The sequence below is a fragment of the Lithobates pipiens genome, unplaced genomic scaffold (genome assembly GCF_037356315.1).
Source record: "Lithobates pipiens isolate NorthernLeopardFrog02 unplaced genomic scaffold, aLitPip1_a1.2 Scaffold_19, whole genome shotgun sequence".
Classification (NCBI taxonomy): Eukaryota; Metazoa; Chordata; class Amphibia; order Anura; family Ranidae; genus Lithobates; species Lithobates pipiens.
This window is the reverse complement of record NW_027507764.1, coordinates 357,569,397-357,587,638: the sequence shown is the minus strand read 5'-3', so window position 1 is coordinate 357,587,638 and position 18,242 is coordinate 357,569,397. Positions and strand designations below refer to the sequence as shown.

The 18,242-nt window shown below is 43.8% G+C and overlaps 1 protein-coding gene across 1 annotated transcript in view; it reads left to right on the top strand.

Annotated features, from left to right (window-relative positions):
• Nucleotides 1-387: 387 nt before the first annotated feature.
• Nucleotides 388-18,242, top strand: part of MCUR1 (mitochondrial calcium uniporter regulator 1) — a 63,362-nt gene continuing 45,507 nt past the window's right edge. The window contains exons 1-5 of the mRNA XM_077492220.1: nucleotides 388-730; nucleotides 3,564-3,680; nucleotides 9,555-9,658; nucleotides 13,832-13,933; nucleotides 18,001-18,042. Coding sequence (XP_077348346.1) covers nucleotides 631-730; nucleotides 3,564-3,680; nucleotides 9,555-9,658; nucleotides 13,832-13,933; nucleotides 18,001-18,042 — 465 coding nt within the window. The 5' untranslated portion in view covers nucleotides 388-630. The remainder of the gene's footprint in view (nucleotides 731-3,563; nucleotides 3,681-9,554; nucleotides 9,659-13,831; nucleotides 13,934-18,000; nucleotides 18,043-18,242) is intronic.

Sequence of the window (18,242 nt, the reverse complement as noted above, 5' to 3'; positions counted from 1 at the left end):
TATTTCTTGGACCTACAGGTAAGCCTTAATATAGGCTTACCTGTAGGTCAAAGTGGTGTGTTAGGGTTTACAACCACTTTAAGGCTGTCAGAAGATAGCAATAAAAACAAACAAGTGTTCTAATCCCTCTCTAGTCTGTCTAAAACTTAAAAAAATGCCTTTAATTATACTTTAACAAATGGCACATTAGTAGCATTTGTTTTGGGTCCTAACAAAGCTAATTTCATAAATAAATCCCGAAATATCAGCTGTTTGTTACTGTCTAGCGCACAGCCATGATTCCGAAGACCAGCAATCATTGCAATCACTGGGAACGTCACAGCCAACATGGCTCCCGGTATGCAGACATTCACTTCCTTATGTCTCAGCGCCCCGCCTATTTCCGTGTTTTCACAAAACGTTTCACAGATTTAGAAGTTAAAAGCTGTCATTGGAATTAGATGACTCTTTGCTGAAGCAATATCAGACGAACACGCTGCTGTTGCAATATTTGTATTTCACAGGAAGTCTCATAATACAATTGAGCAGATCCAGACATGGAGGCGCTCTGAAGACTCCTCGGGTGCCTGTTCTGGGTACGGAGTTCGGGAGCGGCCCGGTTCTGGAGGCGCGTGCTGGAGTCTCCCCGTCATGAAGCTGTTGTGGCGCGTCCTCGCCTGCAGGGAGCGCGCTGTATCCTTGTACACAGGGGGCGCGCGCTGTACAGGGCTGCTGAGAGCGTGCACGAGAGGTGAGATGTCAGCTGCCAAAGCCTTGCAGATATAGGAGAACATGGTGGACCATTCATCTGCAGGCAGGAGGACCTGCTGGAGTGTTGGAATAATAATATGTAAAGCAAGGAGAAGGTTATAGGAAGCTAACATATGCTGTACAGATTATCTGGGGAAATAAATACTCTTTTTAAGACTATTCTGGTGGTAGGTCGCTTTAAAATTGCATGTCTTTCCTGCAATAAACAGCCTGGCCGCTCACCATATTTAAATAAAAAATAAAAATAGTTCTGCTTTTAGAAACTGTTGCAGATTTAAAAATAAAATAAAAATCACTGTCAGCTTGCAGATAAGGAAACTGGCAGTAATAAGGCTCACTATTAAGGCGTGTTCGCAAGTCCGCGCGCCCGCCAGTAAGCCGACACTGCCCAGCGCTAATCACAGGCAGGGAAACATTTCCTGATCTGTGCAGCCGCGTATCGGGAAATGTCTCACTGCCTGTGATTAGCGCTGCGGATCGTCCGCTTCCTGGCGGGCACGTGGCCTTGTGAACACGCCTGAGCTCATCCTTATGGCTCTTACACATGATCCGAATATCGTACGAAAACTCGTCCGAGGAAGAATCGTACAATTTTCGGATCATGTGTCCACTACTTTCGAGAGCCGATCACGACAGTTCATCCAATATTATTCGTCCGGACAAGTATGCAACTTTTCCTTGTACGATACCAGATCATACGATTTTCGTTTAGTCAGTATAGTTGTCGTCTGAAAATACAATACAAATACATTACAACACATGACTTTATTTACCTATTCAATTTCTACTTGCGACTATTAAGTGAATAAAGGTCATACGGTCTGTCGTACTATATTCGGATCATGTGTAAGGGCCATTACTCACTATACATGTTACAATCCAGCCTTTTGTGCAATCAGCCAAGACTCGTTTGTAAACTATCCTAATCAATTTTGTATCCAAAAGCAGGCCCCTTGCGCTACATACGGTACTTGTTGATAGAGATAAAGCATGAGTCTTCAAACTATGGCCCTCCAGTTGTTCAGGAACTACAATTCCCATCATGCATAGTGATTTCTATGAATGTCAGTGTTTTACAATGCCTCATGGGATGTGTAGTTTTGCAACAGCTGGAGGGCCGTAGTTTGAGGATCCCTGATATAAAGCATATAGTGCATTCAGAATATAAGATGTATGGTGAGCCCAAGGCCAGATCCAAACAGGTGTACAGAGAGATACCAGTGCCCAGAGTTGGGCATGTCTGTGCTGGGAAGCTGTCATGAATGCGACAGTTTCCTATGCTGGGCTTGTAGTAGCTAAGACACCGGCTGCTGCCTAATTTTTAGCAAATAGGAATGAGCTTGAGCCCACATTCACGCCGGCGCGATTTGACTTGTCAAATCACATGCCAGATCACAGCCTATTGATGGCAATTGGTGTGACACACCGACCTTGTGGTGCCTCACCAATTTCCAAAAGTAGTTCCTACACTACTTTTGGCGACTTCAGGATGATTTCAATAGACATTTGTGCATGAACCCACACAGATGTCTTTCAAATCGCCCCCAAAACTCGCACTGAAATATGGGTTTAAAATGCTTGCACGATTTCAAACCTTGAGCAAACAAGCAGGACAAAACTCTGGATAGCAGCACACTGGAAAAAGACTTGAAATCCCATCTTTAATTGAAACAACGTGGGTCACATCAAAACAAAATAAAATAAAAAATCCACGGCAAAAGGAATAACAGGAAAATGAATAACAGGGTACAGGAAAACTGACACGTTTCGCACCGCTGCCGGGGCACCCTGGAAAAGGAGGATTGGGGCTGCTTTGTGCAAAGCTCTTGCACAGAGCAGGTAAGTATAACATATTTGTTATTTTAACAAAAAAAGCCTTTACAATCACTTTAACTAAATTCCTGTATACAACACATTTTATGAATTTCCTTCTATGTTCCTACAACTAGATATTGGCCAGACTAATTAAAAAAAGAGTTACCTTGAAACATATACCATAATCAGTGTAGCGTAACCCATATAAATTATAATCAAAAATGACTGAAAATAAAGAACAAAGTCCCAATATTGTATTTAATATCCACCACTGTGCAACTCAAAGTGACAGTTCAAAATGATATTCAGAAAATAGTGATCCAGTGGATTCAGTGACCACCACCTATGGCTGGAATGCCTGCTCACCACCAGATAATGAGCCCACTACAGAGTCCTAATCGCCTGCTTAGGATGTCTCACAGGGTGCCACGGTGGGTGTTGATCCACAAGGTATCTCTAAACCTCGCTGTCCTCCACTTAGGATCTCAATCATTCAAGTGCGGCCGGTTCACAATGTGATGATATTCCCTTCACTCATTCCAGTTTCTCCTTCCTTTCATTGAAATACAGATCTTTCAATTGTTGAGGCTCCACATGACACGTGGGATTCGGAACACCCACTCAAACACTAGTTACCCTGAAAGTCCAACTTTCACTGCAGTACTCCTCTTCATTCTATCACCATCCCCCATAAAGAGTCATCTCATTCCACTTAATATCTAGCCTTTTGTTACCCATTGTCATTTAAAGTGGCCCTTTACCCATTAAAGGCATTTTCTCTCATCTCCCCCTCCCTCTTACACATGTAGATTGGACTGAACTGAAGAAGTAGCCGGTCCATGTGTGTGAAAGGGTCCTTAATGAGTGGTTATTCAGGAGCTTATATTTTATTTCTATGTGTATATCAGCAACTGTGTTGAGTCTACCTTCATAACTTTCTTCAGGATTGCTTATGTAGATGTGACAGTCATTACAACATTATTGTCTGTGATTTCCAGATTACAGAACATCCGTTTCATTACCAGGGGACACGCAAAAAAGGACCGTATTTTCATTTGTGGGGAAGAAGTTCTACTTTGACACTCATGCTGTTGTGCAAGTTCTGGAAGACAAAGGTAACAATATCGCATGCTTAGACAGACAAAACAAATCGCCTGTCTTGCTTTGGAAACCATATTCAATTCGTTTTTTTTTTTTTGTAGTGTACTAGGACCTATTATTTAATTGTGTACAATTTTTCTCTGTTGTATGTGACCCCAAACTGAAGAATAATATAGGTGGTTACTCTTTTACGTTTAGTAAATGTAGCCTGTACATTTTTCTATTTTTTAGGTTGCTGATAAATACCTGCTAATCTTGCCAGTTTCATTTTGCATCTGTGCTGGTGTGGTCAGTTTGTGTCCCTGGGAATACTGCTACTGAATACTGTTTTTAGATTTTGTCATCTGCTTCCTGGGTGAATATGCTCCAAAAAATGCTCAAATGTGCCCAATTCGAGTGACAAAAAAGGGTCCAGAACTTGTTTGAGCTTCAGGTGTTGGGCTTCAGGTGACTTGGCATGGAGATGTGAACCATCTCCATAGAGTATAATGGATTTTTTCCCTTCAAGCGTTTTTTAGCTTCAAGCTACAAAACACTCAGGTATGAATGGGGTCTTACTGCTGGTTTGACTTAGGGACTTGGGGCCCACTTGCACCACATCTGTTGGGCTGCTTACTCAAAGCAGGCACAAAGCAATGATGGGCCATCCATTGCTTCCAATAGGTCCTGTTCACACCAATGTGTTGACATGCACTTAAAAATGGAGCATGTTGCATTTAAAAAAAATGCAATGCTTTAACCACTTTCAGACCGGACCATTTTGCTGGTAAATGACCAGAGGTCTTTTTACACTTTGGCACTGCGCTGCTTTAACTGGTAATTGCGCGGTCATGCAATGTTGTACCCAAACAAAATTTGCGTCCTTTTCTTCCCACAAATAGAGCTTTCTTTTGATGGTATTTGATTGCCTCTGCGATTTTTATTTTTTGCGATATAAACGTAAAAAGACCGCAAATTTTGAAAAAAAATGATATTTTCTACTTTTTGTTATTAGAAAAATCCAATAAACTCAATTTTAGTCATACATTTAGGCCAAAATGTATTCAGCCACATGTCTTTGGTAAAAAAAAAGTCAATAATTGTATATTTATTGGTTTGCGCAAAAGTTGTCACATCTACAAACTAAGGTACGTTTTCTGGAATTTACGCAGCTTTTAGTTTACGACTGCCTATCTCATTTCTTGAGGTGCTAAAATGGCAGGGCAGTACAAAACCCCCCCCAAATGACCCCATTTTGGAAAGTAGACCCCCTAAGGAAATTGATAAGAGGCATGTTGAGCCCATTGAATATTTTATTTTTTTGCCTCAAGCGATTGAATAATGACAAAAAAATATATATTTTTTTTTTTTTACACAAAGTTGTCACTAAATGATATATTGCTCACACATGCTATGGGCATATGTGAAATGACACCTCAAAATAAATTCTGCTGCTTCTCCTGAGTACGGGGATACCACATATGTGGGACTTTTTGGGAGCCTAGCCGCGTACGGGGCCCCGAAATCCAAGCACCGCCTTCAGGCTTTCTAAGGGCGTAAATGTTTGAGTTCACCTCTCACTACCTATTACAGTTTTGAAGGCCATAAAATGCCAAGATGGCACAAAACCCCCACAAATGACCCCATTTTAGAAAGTAGACACCCCAAGCTATTTGCTGAGAGGCATGTTGAGTTCATGGAATATTTTATATTTTGCCACAAGTTGCGGGAAAATTACAAACTTTTTTTTTTTTTTTTTTTTCACAAAGTTGTCACTAAATGATATATTGCTCATGCATGCCATGGGCATATGTGAAATGACACCCCAAAATAAATTCTGCTGCTTCTCCTGAGTACGGGGATACCACATATGTGGGACTTTTTGGGAGCCTAGCCGCGTACGGGGCCCCGAAAACCAAGCACCGCCTTCAGGCTTTCTAAGGGCGTTACAGTTTTGAAGGCCATAAAATGCCAAGATGGCACAAACCCCCCCCCCAAATGACCCCATTTTGGAAAGTAGACACCCCTAAATTTAGGGGTACACTAGTGAGACTAGGTAATAAATGGCGGGTGCCCTGAAACTATAAAAAATAACTAACCAACCAGCGTCACCTGTAACCGTTATATGGTGATCACTGGTGAAAGGGTTAACTAGGGGGCAATCAGGGGGCTTTATGCGGTAGTATATGGGTGTCCCTGGCGCTATAAAAAGCTGCGGCGAACCTAAATACCTACCTGCCTAACTAGCGTCACCTGTGACACTAATACAGCGATCAGAAAAACGATCGCTTATTAGGCTGGGTTCACACTGGAGCGATGCGGGAACGCCACGAATGCGCGGCGGGTTCCCGCATCGCATGCCTCCCGGCGGCAGTTCACACTGCCCTATGCGAACTGCTGGGAGTGTCAGTGAAATGTTAATGACACCCCCAGATCAGTTCGCATATCGCAGTGCGATCTGCAAACTCGGATCGCATGGTGTGAACACCCATGCGATCCGATTCTGCTGCGGACCAAAAAAAGGGTCCCGTGCGAGTTTGCGGCGGGTGCGACACGAATTCAGCCATACTATCTGTATAGCTGAACTCGAATCGCACAGAGATCGGATGTGATTTGCACTGCAGTGCGGTGCGAATCGCATTCGTTCTCATAAACCGCTGCAATGTGAACCCAGCCTTAGTGACACTGGCGACGGGGGGTGATCACGGGGTTAAACCTTTATTGGGGGGGTTAGGGGGGTACCTTAGAACTAAAGGGGGCTAACCCTAACTGCCCTAACAGTTATTACAGTCACAAATGACACCCGCCGGGTGATCAGGGGGTTAAACCTTTATTAGGTAATAAATGGCGGGTGCCCTGAAACTATAAAAAAATAACTAACCAACCAGCGTCACCTGTAACAGTTATATGGTGATCACTGGTGAAAGGGTTAACTAGGGGGCAATCAGGGGGCTTTATGCGGTAGTATATGGGGGTCCCTGGCGCTATAAAAAGCTGCGGCGAACCTAAATACCTACCTGCCTAACTAGCGTCACCTGTGACACTAATACGGCGATCAGAAAAATGATCGCTTATTAGGCTGGGTTCACACTGGAGCGATGCGGGAACGCCACGAATCCGCGGCGGGTTCCCGCATCGCATGCCTCCCGGCGGCAGTTCACACTGCCCTATGCGAACTGCTGGGAGTGTCAGTGAAATGTTAATGACACCCCCAGATCAGTTCGCATATCGCAGTGCGATCTGCAAACTCGGATCGCATGGTGTGAACACCCATGCGATCCGATTCTGCTGCGGGCCAAAAAAAGGGTCCCGTGCGAATTTGCGGCGGGTGCGGCGAATGGCTGAACTCGAATCGCACAGAGATCGGATGTGATTTGCACTGCAGTGCGGTGCGAATCACATTCGTTCTCATAAACTGCTGCAATGTGAACCCAGCCTTAGTGACACTGGCGACGGGGGGTGATCACGGGGTTAAACCTTTATTGGGGGGGTTAGGGGGGTACATTAGAACTAAAGGGGGCTAACCCTAACTGCCCTAACAGTTATTACAGTCACAAATGACACCAATGCAAAAAAAAAAAAAAAAATGACATTGGTGTCACTGTGACTGGGGGGCAGGGGTAATTGGGGGGGGGTGATCGGGGGGGTGTGAGTGTGCCTGGCATGTTCTACTGTGTAGTGACGTGTTGGTGCAACTCACCGATCCTCTCTCCTCGGTGTCGGAACGAAAAATACCGACACGGAGGAGAGAATACATCACTTCCTCTCCTGTGTTTACATTACAGGAGAGGAAGTGATGTCACGAACAATTCCTATTCGTCGGGAGCGATCGCGAGGGGGTGGCCATGAACGAATGGCCGCCCCCTCGTCCGGGATCGCTCCCGCACGAATACCGACCGCCGCAGGCACCGGGCGGGGGCCCGATCGGGCCCCCGACCCGCGGGAAGGCAGGGACGTACATGTACGCCAATATGCCTGCCCGTGCCATGCTGTCGACGTACATCGTCGTGCGCCGGTCGGGAAGTGGTTAAAATGCATTGAAACGACAGAATGGTTCTCACTTTAGAGTACAGCTGGTATTATTTAACTGACTCCACTAGTTTGCTATTGATGCGCGTGCATGCCCTATGACAGTCTTTTTGAAGCTCCTTGGCAGTACATAATTCTGGGGTACTTCAGTATACACAATTTGATTAGCACCCCTTCCTGCCTCTCATTTTTGTTGCCCATTGAGATTTCTAGAATAGCACTGAGCCAAGTGGAAGGTGAGGGGGATGTGTGAATCGGCTCTTAGAACTGCTAAGAAAGGCTTATTAGACTTTTCAAGAAGGCTGTACATTTCGCACGGATAAGTCTGCTTTATTAAAACACTTTCAGGAAATGTAATGGGTTGGTTTAGGATAGCATGTGGGGAATTCAGTAAAGCTGCTGTGCCACCCTTCTGGTGTTCGTCCCTCTTTTTAATGTATTGGGACAAATTCATGAAGCATTTGCGACACTTTTGGTTCTGACACCTACTTGTACATCAAATATAATTGATGTCTGGTTGGGAAGAGGGTAGGCCATCATCCCAAATTGTAACAAATGACAGAGAAAAAAAAGCCTACAGGACTTTAAAGGCTCAAATGCATAAAAATAATAGTAAATAACAGTTGGATGTGTATAATATAAAATCTCAGTACAAACTTTATTAAACAATATTTTGAAAACAAGGGAATCCATCTTGGACCTCAACCAGAGAGGCTGCTTCAGGACTTCTCCCCACATATCCAGTGACACCTTGTGTCTGAAGATAATAATAATTTTTTTGGGGACCATTGGCCCCTTTTGGCATGCCTCCTTGGCTGCCCTCGCTTTGCTTTTTCTCATGAGTGTGACTGGTATGTCGTCCCCCCTGGCAACATGATGGATACCAGTGCTTGTTTTTAACCTTGTTGGCTGATGTACAAATACTCAGGTAACATAAGTGATTTTTTTCTACTTGCCTTACACCCCTGATGAAAGAACCCACTTCAGAAATGCTTTGGGTGATTATGCTTGACTGGTCACTATTGGACCACCATGATGTCGACAGAAACTGCAGCACACTGTTCACGTATATTTCTTTTATGGTTGCCATAATGCTACACCAGCCGTATTTTGTTTTTAAAATATTGTTTAATAAAGTTTGTATTGAGATTTTATATTCTATACTCCTCCAATTGTCATTTACTATTATTTTTGTGTATTTGGGCCTTTAAAGTCCCATAGGGTTTTTTCTGTCATTTGTGCACCAAATTCAGGTAGTTCTAAAGTGCACCAATTTTACATTGTGTCTAATTGAATGCACCAAACGTAAAAGTGGAGCTAAATAAGACTAACTCTCTTTGGGTGTACAGAGGAAAAAACTGTCTCAGACAGATTTTGGGAAAGTGTCTTGCGTGCATTCTAAAAGTGTTGCACCGTGTGCCAAGTTCAAGTACAAGTTCTAGACAGGTGTATGAATTTTGTGTATTCCTCACCACTTTTAGAATGCACGAGACACACTTTCAGGGAATTTGTTCAAGTTTCATTTTCAGGGTTTTTTTTCACCCATTTTCTTTGCATTTGGTTAATCATAGTTCATATATGAAAGCAGGCCAGAACATAAAAGAGAATGAGAGAAGATGACTGTGACCAACCAGGTCTTTCTGGCCTTGAATGGGGATTGTTGGCTTTTGTTCATAAGATAATGCTTGTAACAGTTGTTGGCTGTTAAAAACAGACACGTGTAAGTTTTGCTGCTATGCAACATTTGCTTGAACTGAAAGGCCTACATTTCACCTGATTGGATCACTGATCCACACAAAAAACTGTTAAAATTGTCACACTCTTTGTTAAATAGAATGTCCTCCAGTACTATGTATTTGAGTTGTGTGTTTTTTGTCTAGGATTCAGCACTCGTCAGTCGGAGGTCATTGTGTCAGCACTAGTGAAAATCATGAATACTAACATGGATCTCATATACCAGGACATGGTTTCCAAAGTGCAACAGGTTAGAAATGAGAATAATGGGATCTAAGGGTGGGTATAGCCTTCTAGAAACAAAAATATCCAAAAACCTAAAAATTCCTGGGTGTCTCCTGTGGCAGAAAAATGAGCAAGGGCTTGTGTACTTAAACTGAAAAATGTTGTCATAGCTGATATCTGAAAATACTGGCTTTAGATACTGGAACTATGATGGCTTTTCCTCAGCTAAAGAAAGCTGTTTTGTTTTTATTGCTACTGACAATTTACAGAATTCTGTGGATTGGGACTCTTACAACTCACAATTAAGTTGCATTTAACTATTTTACATATTTTTTTTTTTCAGGTTTTTATCAAAACATATTCAAGCTATAGTTCTATAATGGCTATGGGCTGAAAGTGAACACTATCAGGTTTAATTTGAGCATATGTAAATCCAAATTGGAGGAAGGGTTTAGGATTTACAGCTCTTAAGAATAGCCACCCCCCTTTTTCAAAGGACCAAAAGTAATTGGATAATTGAATCAAAAGCTGTTTCATGGTCAGGTGTGGGCAACTTCTTCTTTTTTTTTTTTTTTTCATCAATTAACCACTTGCTTACTGGGCACTTAAAGCCCCCTCAGTCCCAGACCAATTTTCAGCTTTCAGCGCTGATGCACTTTGAGTGACAATTACGCGGTCATACAACACTGTACCCAAATGAAATTTTTATCATTTTTTTCCCACAAATAGAGCTTTCTTTTGGTGGTATTTAGTTACAGCTCGGAGTTTTATTTTTTGCTAAACAAACAAAAAAAGATGCAAAAAAAAAAAAAATCATGTTTTAATAGTTTGTTATAAAATTTTGCAAACGGTCATTTTTCTCCTTCATTGAAGTGCGCTGATTAGGCGGCACTGATAGGCTGCATTGGTGGGCACTGATGGGCTGCATTGGTGGGCACTGATGGGCTGCATTGGTGGGCACTGATGGGCTGCATTGGTGGGCACTGATGGGCTGCATTGGTGGGCACTGATAGGCTGCACTGGTGGGCACTGATAGGCTGCACTGGTGGGCACTGATAGGCTGCACTGGTGGGCACTGATAGGCATAGTTAAGGCGGCACTAATAGGCACAGATAAGGCGGCACCGATGGGCACAGATAAGGCGGCACTGATGGGCAAAGATGGGCACAGATAAGATGGCACGGATGGGTGGCACGGATAAGTGGCACGGATGGGTGGCACGGATGGGCACTGATAGGTACCACAGATAGATGGGCACTGATAGGTGGCACTGATAGGTGGCTCTGATAGGTGGCACTGCTGGGCACTGATGGGCGGCACTGCTGGGCACTGATGGGTGGCACTGGGGTGCAGCACCTTTGAGGCAGATTTTGGGTGGCACTGTGGGTGGCACTGTGGGCACTGCTGGGTGGCACTGTGGGCACTATGGGCACTGCTGGGTGGCACTGACAGGGGGGCACTTACTTTATTTCAGGATGGCACTGCGGGTGGCAGGTGGGCACTGGCAGGGGGCAGGTGTCCGCTTGAATTGCTGGCCGTGATCGGGACTGATGTCCCGAACACGGCCGCCGGCGATCGGCTTTTTTTTTTTCTCCTCGCGCTGTCAGCGCGAGGAGGAATGCTAGCCGATTACCGGCTCCGTTTTATCACATGATCAGCTGTCATTGGCTGACAGCTGATCACGTGATAAGGGGTCGGGATCGACCCCTTACACGGATCGGTGATCAGGCGAGTCTCACGGACTCGCCGATCACAGAGCGCGCCGCGCGCGCCCCTCAGGGGGCGCGCAGGCTGCTCGTAACCGGGACTACGTCAATAGACGTAGTCCCGGCAATCTAGGGCCGCGCTAATGCCGTCATTCGGCAATAGCGTGGATCCCAAGTGGTTAAGCAGGTAAAAGGTCTGTTGATTCTAAGTGTGGTATTTGCATTTGGGATCTATTCCTGTGAACTTCATGCAATTAAAGGAGCTGTCCATGCAGGTGAAACAGGCCATTGTAAGGCTTTCAAAAATGAAACAAATCCATCAGAGAAAGTAGCAACGTAAGGTGTGGCCAAATTAACTTTTTGGTACATTCTGAGGAAAGAACACCCTGGTGATCTCGGTAACAAAAAAAGGCCTGGATGTCCATGGAAGAAAACAGTTGTGGATGAGCACAGGATCCGCTCTAGGGTAAAGAAAAACCCATTCACAACAACCAGACAAGTGAAGGACACTCTCCAGGAGGTGGGCGTATAATTGTCAAAGTCTTCAATCAAGAGAAGACTTCACGAAAACAAATACAGAGGGTTCACCACAAGGTGCAAACCATTCATAAACCTGAAGAATAGAAAAAACCAGAATAGACTTGACCAAAAAACATCCAAAAAAAAAAAGCCAGACCAGTTCTGGAAAAGCATTCTTTGGACAGATGAAACTAAGATTAATCTGTACCAGAATGTCAGGAAGAAAAAGTATGGATAAGGCTTGGAACAGCTCATGATCCAAAGCACACATCTGTAAAACATGGTGGAGGTAGTGTGATGGCATGGGCATGCATGGCTTCCTGTGGCACTGGGTCATTGATGCTTATCGGGGATAAGACAGAAGCAGCCGGAAAAATTGTTTAGAGATACTGTCAGCTAGGTGTGCAATGGATCAAAAAACTCACGGATCGGATCGTTCCTTGGGTCAGAGTCACGGATCGGATCATTTTTCGGATCAGCAAATAATAATTGAATTTGCAAGAACCGAGGAAAATTCCACCACCATATAGTCCCCACTTTAACAGCCACGTCATCTCCCCCACTGTAACAGCCACGTCATCTCCCCACTGTAATGGCTGGGTACAGATGGGCATGGCTGGATTTCAGAGTATGGCTGGGTATTACTGAGTATTGCAAAGTATGGCAGGATATTGAGGGATGGCTGAGCATGAATGGATGTGACTGCAACTGTCACAGAGCAGCGCTGTGGGCACTACAGATCCAGGCCACAGCGCTGCTGCCATCCGATCTCTCCCCTCTTTGTACTGATCTGTACAAAGAGGGGAGAGGGAGGAACTGACGTCGTGACATGACGCTGGTTTATTTACAAGTGATCGCTCCGTCATTTGACAGAGCGATCACATTGTAAACAGCTGCTGGGTGTACCAAGTTTGCCGCCGCTCCGGAGCTAGGCCGAAGCCGTGGCCTTTCCTAAGGCCGAGGCAGCAGAGCACTCTACGGATCGCGGGGTGTGACGATCCGAGTAGGTTGACCCGTTCAGATCACGGATCGGTGACTATCCGTTGCACCCCTACTGTCAGCCCAGATTCAGCCAAATGCAGCAAATTGATTATATGATGCTTCACAGTATAGATGGACAATGATCCAAAACACACTGCAAAAGCAACCCAGGAGCTTTTGAAGGAAAAGAAGTGGAATATTCTGCAATGGCCGAGTCAATCACCTGATCTCAACCCTATTGAACATGCATTTCGGTTGCAAAATTAAAGGCAGAAAGACCCACAAACAAAGAACCTCTGAAGACAGCTGCAGTTAGATACTGGAAAAGCATCAGAAATGAGGAAACCCAGTCTTTGGTAAATGTACATGGGTTCCAAACTTAAGGCAGTCATTGCCAGTAAAGGATTCTCAACAAAATAATAAAAATCAACATTTTATTTATGCTTATATACATTTGTACTTTTATATTTATGTCCAACCCCTTGAATTAAAACTGAAAGTCTGCACTTCAAATTCATTTGGATAGCTTCATTTTCATTTTATTCTGGTGGCATACAGAGCCAAAAGTATGAAAATTGTGCCTGTGTCCACGTATATATGTATCTATCTCTCTCTATATTTCTGTATAATTTTTCTCTGTTTTTCATTATTTTTAATTTTTTAGACAGGTTCTGCAGTATATGCACTCACCTTTTTAAAAGTTTACCTGTAAATCAAAGACTTTATTTGCATAATACAATATGACAAATGATTTGAATATATTAAATTTAAAAAGGTGAAAATATAATTGACCCCCAAATGATTAGATTAACTATTATAGGAGTAATGTAATTTCTACTATCAATATAGTCTATAACACATATAGATCTCTCAATTGCCCTACCATCCCAATTATATTAAAAATGAATTGTTAAACCTAAGCATATGGGCCAGCTCTACTAATATATCACTGCCATCAAGCTAATGCAGGGCTTATGCATCTTTTATTACAGGAGATCACTCTTCAGCAGGTCATGTCACACATAGCTTCAGTAAAAAAGGATATGATCATCCTGGAGAAAAGTGAATTCTCTGCTCTCCGAACACAGAATGAGGTACTTAATACACACCAGATTAAGTGTTATTGAAATGTTCTAGTGTTATAAATCCATTTGTTTCACATAAAATGCTTTTATATTTAAACATAATAGTTACAAAAAAAAGGTATATGCAGTAATGAAAAGACAAAGTACATGTGCAAAGTACAGTAACCCAAAGAACCAGGTTTAGATGTCAGTAAACACTGAATTTTCCACGCTACACTTTTGCTTTAGTTCATTTAGGAACCACTGCTGAGAGAAATATGAGGGCTGCCATTTTTTACCCCTTCTAAAAAATGCTAGTTTCCTGGCTGTCTCCAATCTCGATAATTTTCACATTTCTGACCAGGAACAGCAAGAAAAGTTAAAGCGGTTCTTCAGTCGGAAACAAAAAAATAAGTCAGCAACTACAAATATTGTAGCTGGCTTTTAATAATAGGACACTTACCTGTCCAGGGATTAAGCATGGTCCTTAGCTGAGCCGGCTCTTTGCCTGTCTTCGGGTCCAGGCGTCGGCATCATTACTCTGGGATGGTGGCTGTGGGTGCTTGCAGCTTCACAGCAGATTTCCCACTATATATGCGCAAACCAAGCTGAGCTGCCTGAATGGTCTTGCAGCTTTCTGGGATCTGTGATGGGTCTCAGAAGGCTGCTACACTATATTGTCAAAGGTATTGGGGCGCCTGCCTTTACACGGACATGAGCTTTGATGGCATCCCAGTCTTACTCTATAGGGTTCAATATTGAGTTGGCCCACCCTTTGCAGACATGGATGAGTGCATTTGGGGTGGAGGAACTTGACTGGTCTGCACAGAGTCCTGACCTCAACCCAATAGAACACCTTTTGGGATGAATTAGACCGCGAGCCAGGCCTTCTCGTCCAAAATCAGTGCCTGACCTCGCAAATGCACTTCTGGAAGAATGGTCAAACATTCCCATAGACACACTCCTAAACCTTGTGGACAGCATTCCCAGAAGAGTTAAAGTTGTTATAGCTGCAAAGGGTGGGCCACCTCAATGTTGAACCCTACGGGAAAAAAAACTGGGATGCCATTAAAGTGGTTGTAAACCCTTACAACACACTTTAACTTACAGGTAAGCCTCCATCCTGTCCCAAAGTTCCCATGTCCTATTATGCTTATCAAGGGTATTATTTAAGGAAGCCATCATGTATTCCATCCGTTTGACATCCCTAATTCTGGTGTGTAATTTGACCAGTGAGGTTCCCTTTTTTCCCATTTTAGGGCTATTAAGCATCGCCCGGCCATCAGCACCTGGGCTAAGAGTTTTTTGGAGGACTTTGAGAATGAGACAGGAGGGAGGCCCAATAAGAACATTTTAGGATCCAGTGGGATCTGCACCTCAGAGATGGCTTGCAGCAGAGATTGAACCGTTACCCAGTAAGGAGTGATCTGTGGGCAGGTCCAATAAATATGATACAACGTACCCACAGCTCTGCGGCAGTGCCAGCAACAAGTCAGCCAATGGGTAGATAGAGTGGAGCAGCTCCGGGGGTTTGGTACCAATGAAGCATGATCTTGGTTCTCCTTGTATAGGGTACAAATGGAGCTCTTAGGTGCCCGTGATCAAATGAGCTGCCATGTCCTCCAAAGGTATGACCTACCCCAAATCTCGCTCCCATCTGTCCATATAAATATGCCGCGGCGCAGCTGGAGACATATCCATTATCAAAATTTGGTATGTACGCTATATCATGCCCTTGGGGGAAGGAGACCTCCAAGCATATTTGCTTGAACTCGGTTGAGGGGGAAAATTGCAGGTTCGGCGTGAAGGACTGTGCAAATTTGTAAGTAGCTATAAAAGGCTTGTCTGGGAAGGTCAAAGGCGTCTTTCAATTCTTGAAAAGACCTTAGTGTTCTGGTCCTAAAGTCTACCAACTGTCTGTATCGGAACAGGGCCCTATCTAGCCAGGGTTGGGACATCTGTGATGTCAGGCTGTCTGGGGCATTGGAAGTAAACGAAGAAGGTGGCCAGAGATGCCGTGGAGGTGAGCGGATACACTTTTTTGGCCCGCCGCCACAGTGTATGTACTAGCGCCATTGGGCTCAATAATTAGGACCCTCTGACACTTACATCCGTACTCGCTAGCATGGAGTTTGGATGGGTTGGGGCCACCCACAGCTTTTCAATTTGAGTCCATCTATTGTAGGCATGGAGAGTGCACCAGGATGCGATTGGATGCAGTTGGGATGCCAAATAGTATTTGGCTATGTTGGGGAAGGCCAGTCCTCCCTGGTTCCTGGGGCATATAGAACAGATCTGGCGATCCGGTGCCGCTTGTAATCCCAGAAGAATTTAATTAGATCACCCTGAAGTGTTCTAAGGTGCGCTGCTGGGATTGGGATGGGGAGGGTCTCATAGAGATAAAGGAGTCTGGGGAGGATCGCCATCTTGATAGTCGCTAGGCGGCCGAAAAGAGACAGCTTTAAGGTTTTCCATTTATTAAGAGAGGCCCTTATGTCAGTGTATAGCTGTAGAAAGTTGGCCTTGTATAGGGTCTTGAAGGTAGGTGTAAGGTGAACTCCCAAGTATTTTAGAGAGGAAGATTTCCATGTGTAGTTGAAGGACTGGGAGAGGGCCGAAAGTGCGGGGCCATATTAAGAGGGAAGGCTTCAGTCTTGGAACTATTGATCTTGTAGCCTGAGAGGTAAAGAAATATTAAGTACTCAAAGATCAGTGTAGGTTTGAATACACAGAACTCTCATAGACGCATATAGACTCAATGTAAGAGCATACTAGGGGAGAGGGTCGGGGACTAAGCAAAGCAAGAAATCGCTAGTATCCTGCGATCCATGGTCCCCATATTTAAAAAAAAATCTTAGGGCAACCTTTCTCCTCATATGTCCCTTATAAAGCGGAAGGTTTTGATTAATCAATTTTTTCTATAGGCCCAAGTGGAGACACACAGCCTTTATCCAATGCAGAGCAATTGTTTTCATAGTATAGAAGAGCAATAGTCTAAGACACTGGTTCTCAACCTTTCTAGTGCCATGACCCCTTGATAAAATTTCCCAAGTTGTGGGGACCCCTAACAGTAAAATTTTCTTAGCGTGGGTTATCAGCACCCAAGTCAAGACCAGTAATTTGCACCCTAATCCACAGACATTTAGCGCTCCCCGAGTCCCTTCCACTTGTACAGTATTAAAATCCCTTATGGTACATTTTAAGATGAACTACTCCTTTGTTCTCCTTTCTTTCCCGTTTATCTCTATCCTAATTTCTTTTTTTTTCTCTCCATCCCTCTCTCTAGCCATGTCTCTTGTTCTTATTCTTTTACATTGCTGGCGGGGAGTTGGGATGAGTGGCAGTGCTAGGGGGAGTTCTGATCAACCAACTTAGGTGCTCTTGATCAAGGTCATTTGCCAATCTGAAAACTGTAGTGGGGACTTTTAATGGCACCTCCAATCACAGGTAGTGTTACTCACTGTCTCTGGCTTCACTGTCTGCAGCTCTGTGGTGTCTTGCAGCAGTGACGCCTATGCCAGTATCAGGAGATAGGGTCTCCTCCAGCCTCTCCCAATACACATTCCTCACCAGCCAGCTGACCGCTAGTCTCTGCCCCCCAGCCATGCCGTGAACTGGCATGGCATTCGGTGACCCCTGGCAAATTGTCATTTGACCCCCCAGGTTCAGAACCACTGTTCTAAGAAAACTTTTGGTCTTAGCCGGTAGACCTACATTCTGAAATACTCCCAATAGACACCATTTGGGGTTAAACACATTAGGGAATTCAAAATTTTGAAGGCAATAAACTCAGTAACCTGACCAAAAAGCTCTGATCTTGGTGCAAGCCCAAACCATGTGGAGAAAGTCACCCTGTTCAGCCTTGCATTTGTGACACAAAGGACTCTAAGGAAGAGTCGCTTAGGAGTGTAGTAAACTCTGAGGTTTTTTTTCTGGATTTTTTGCATTAAAAGAGTAGAACATGTAGTTGTATAGTTTTTCATTTAATATCTTTTCAACATAGTAGTTGCCACAGCTGTCTATCTAGAACAAAATCACATCAAAATGTAAAAAAGTATTTGACTGCTGTTTGTTTTTTGTTTTGTTTTTTCTCAAAGAAAGTAAAAATTGAGCTACAGCAACTGAAGAAACAGTTAAAAGTAAGTTTTTGTAATTTACTCTCACTACAAATCTTTGGTTTCTAACAAATATTCAATAAACAAACCTGTATTGAAACTTTTGATATTAGATATCAGCTGCTGACCTGAGGAGAGAGCGGATAGATGACAGGACCATGTCTGCTCAGCTTATGCAAAGTAGATACAGATTGAGCCCACTCTGCTCTATGGCCCATTGGATG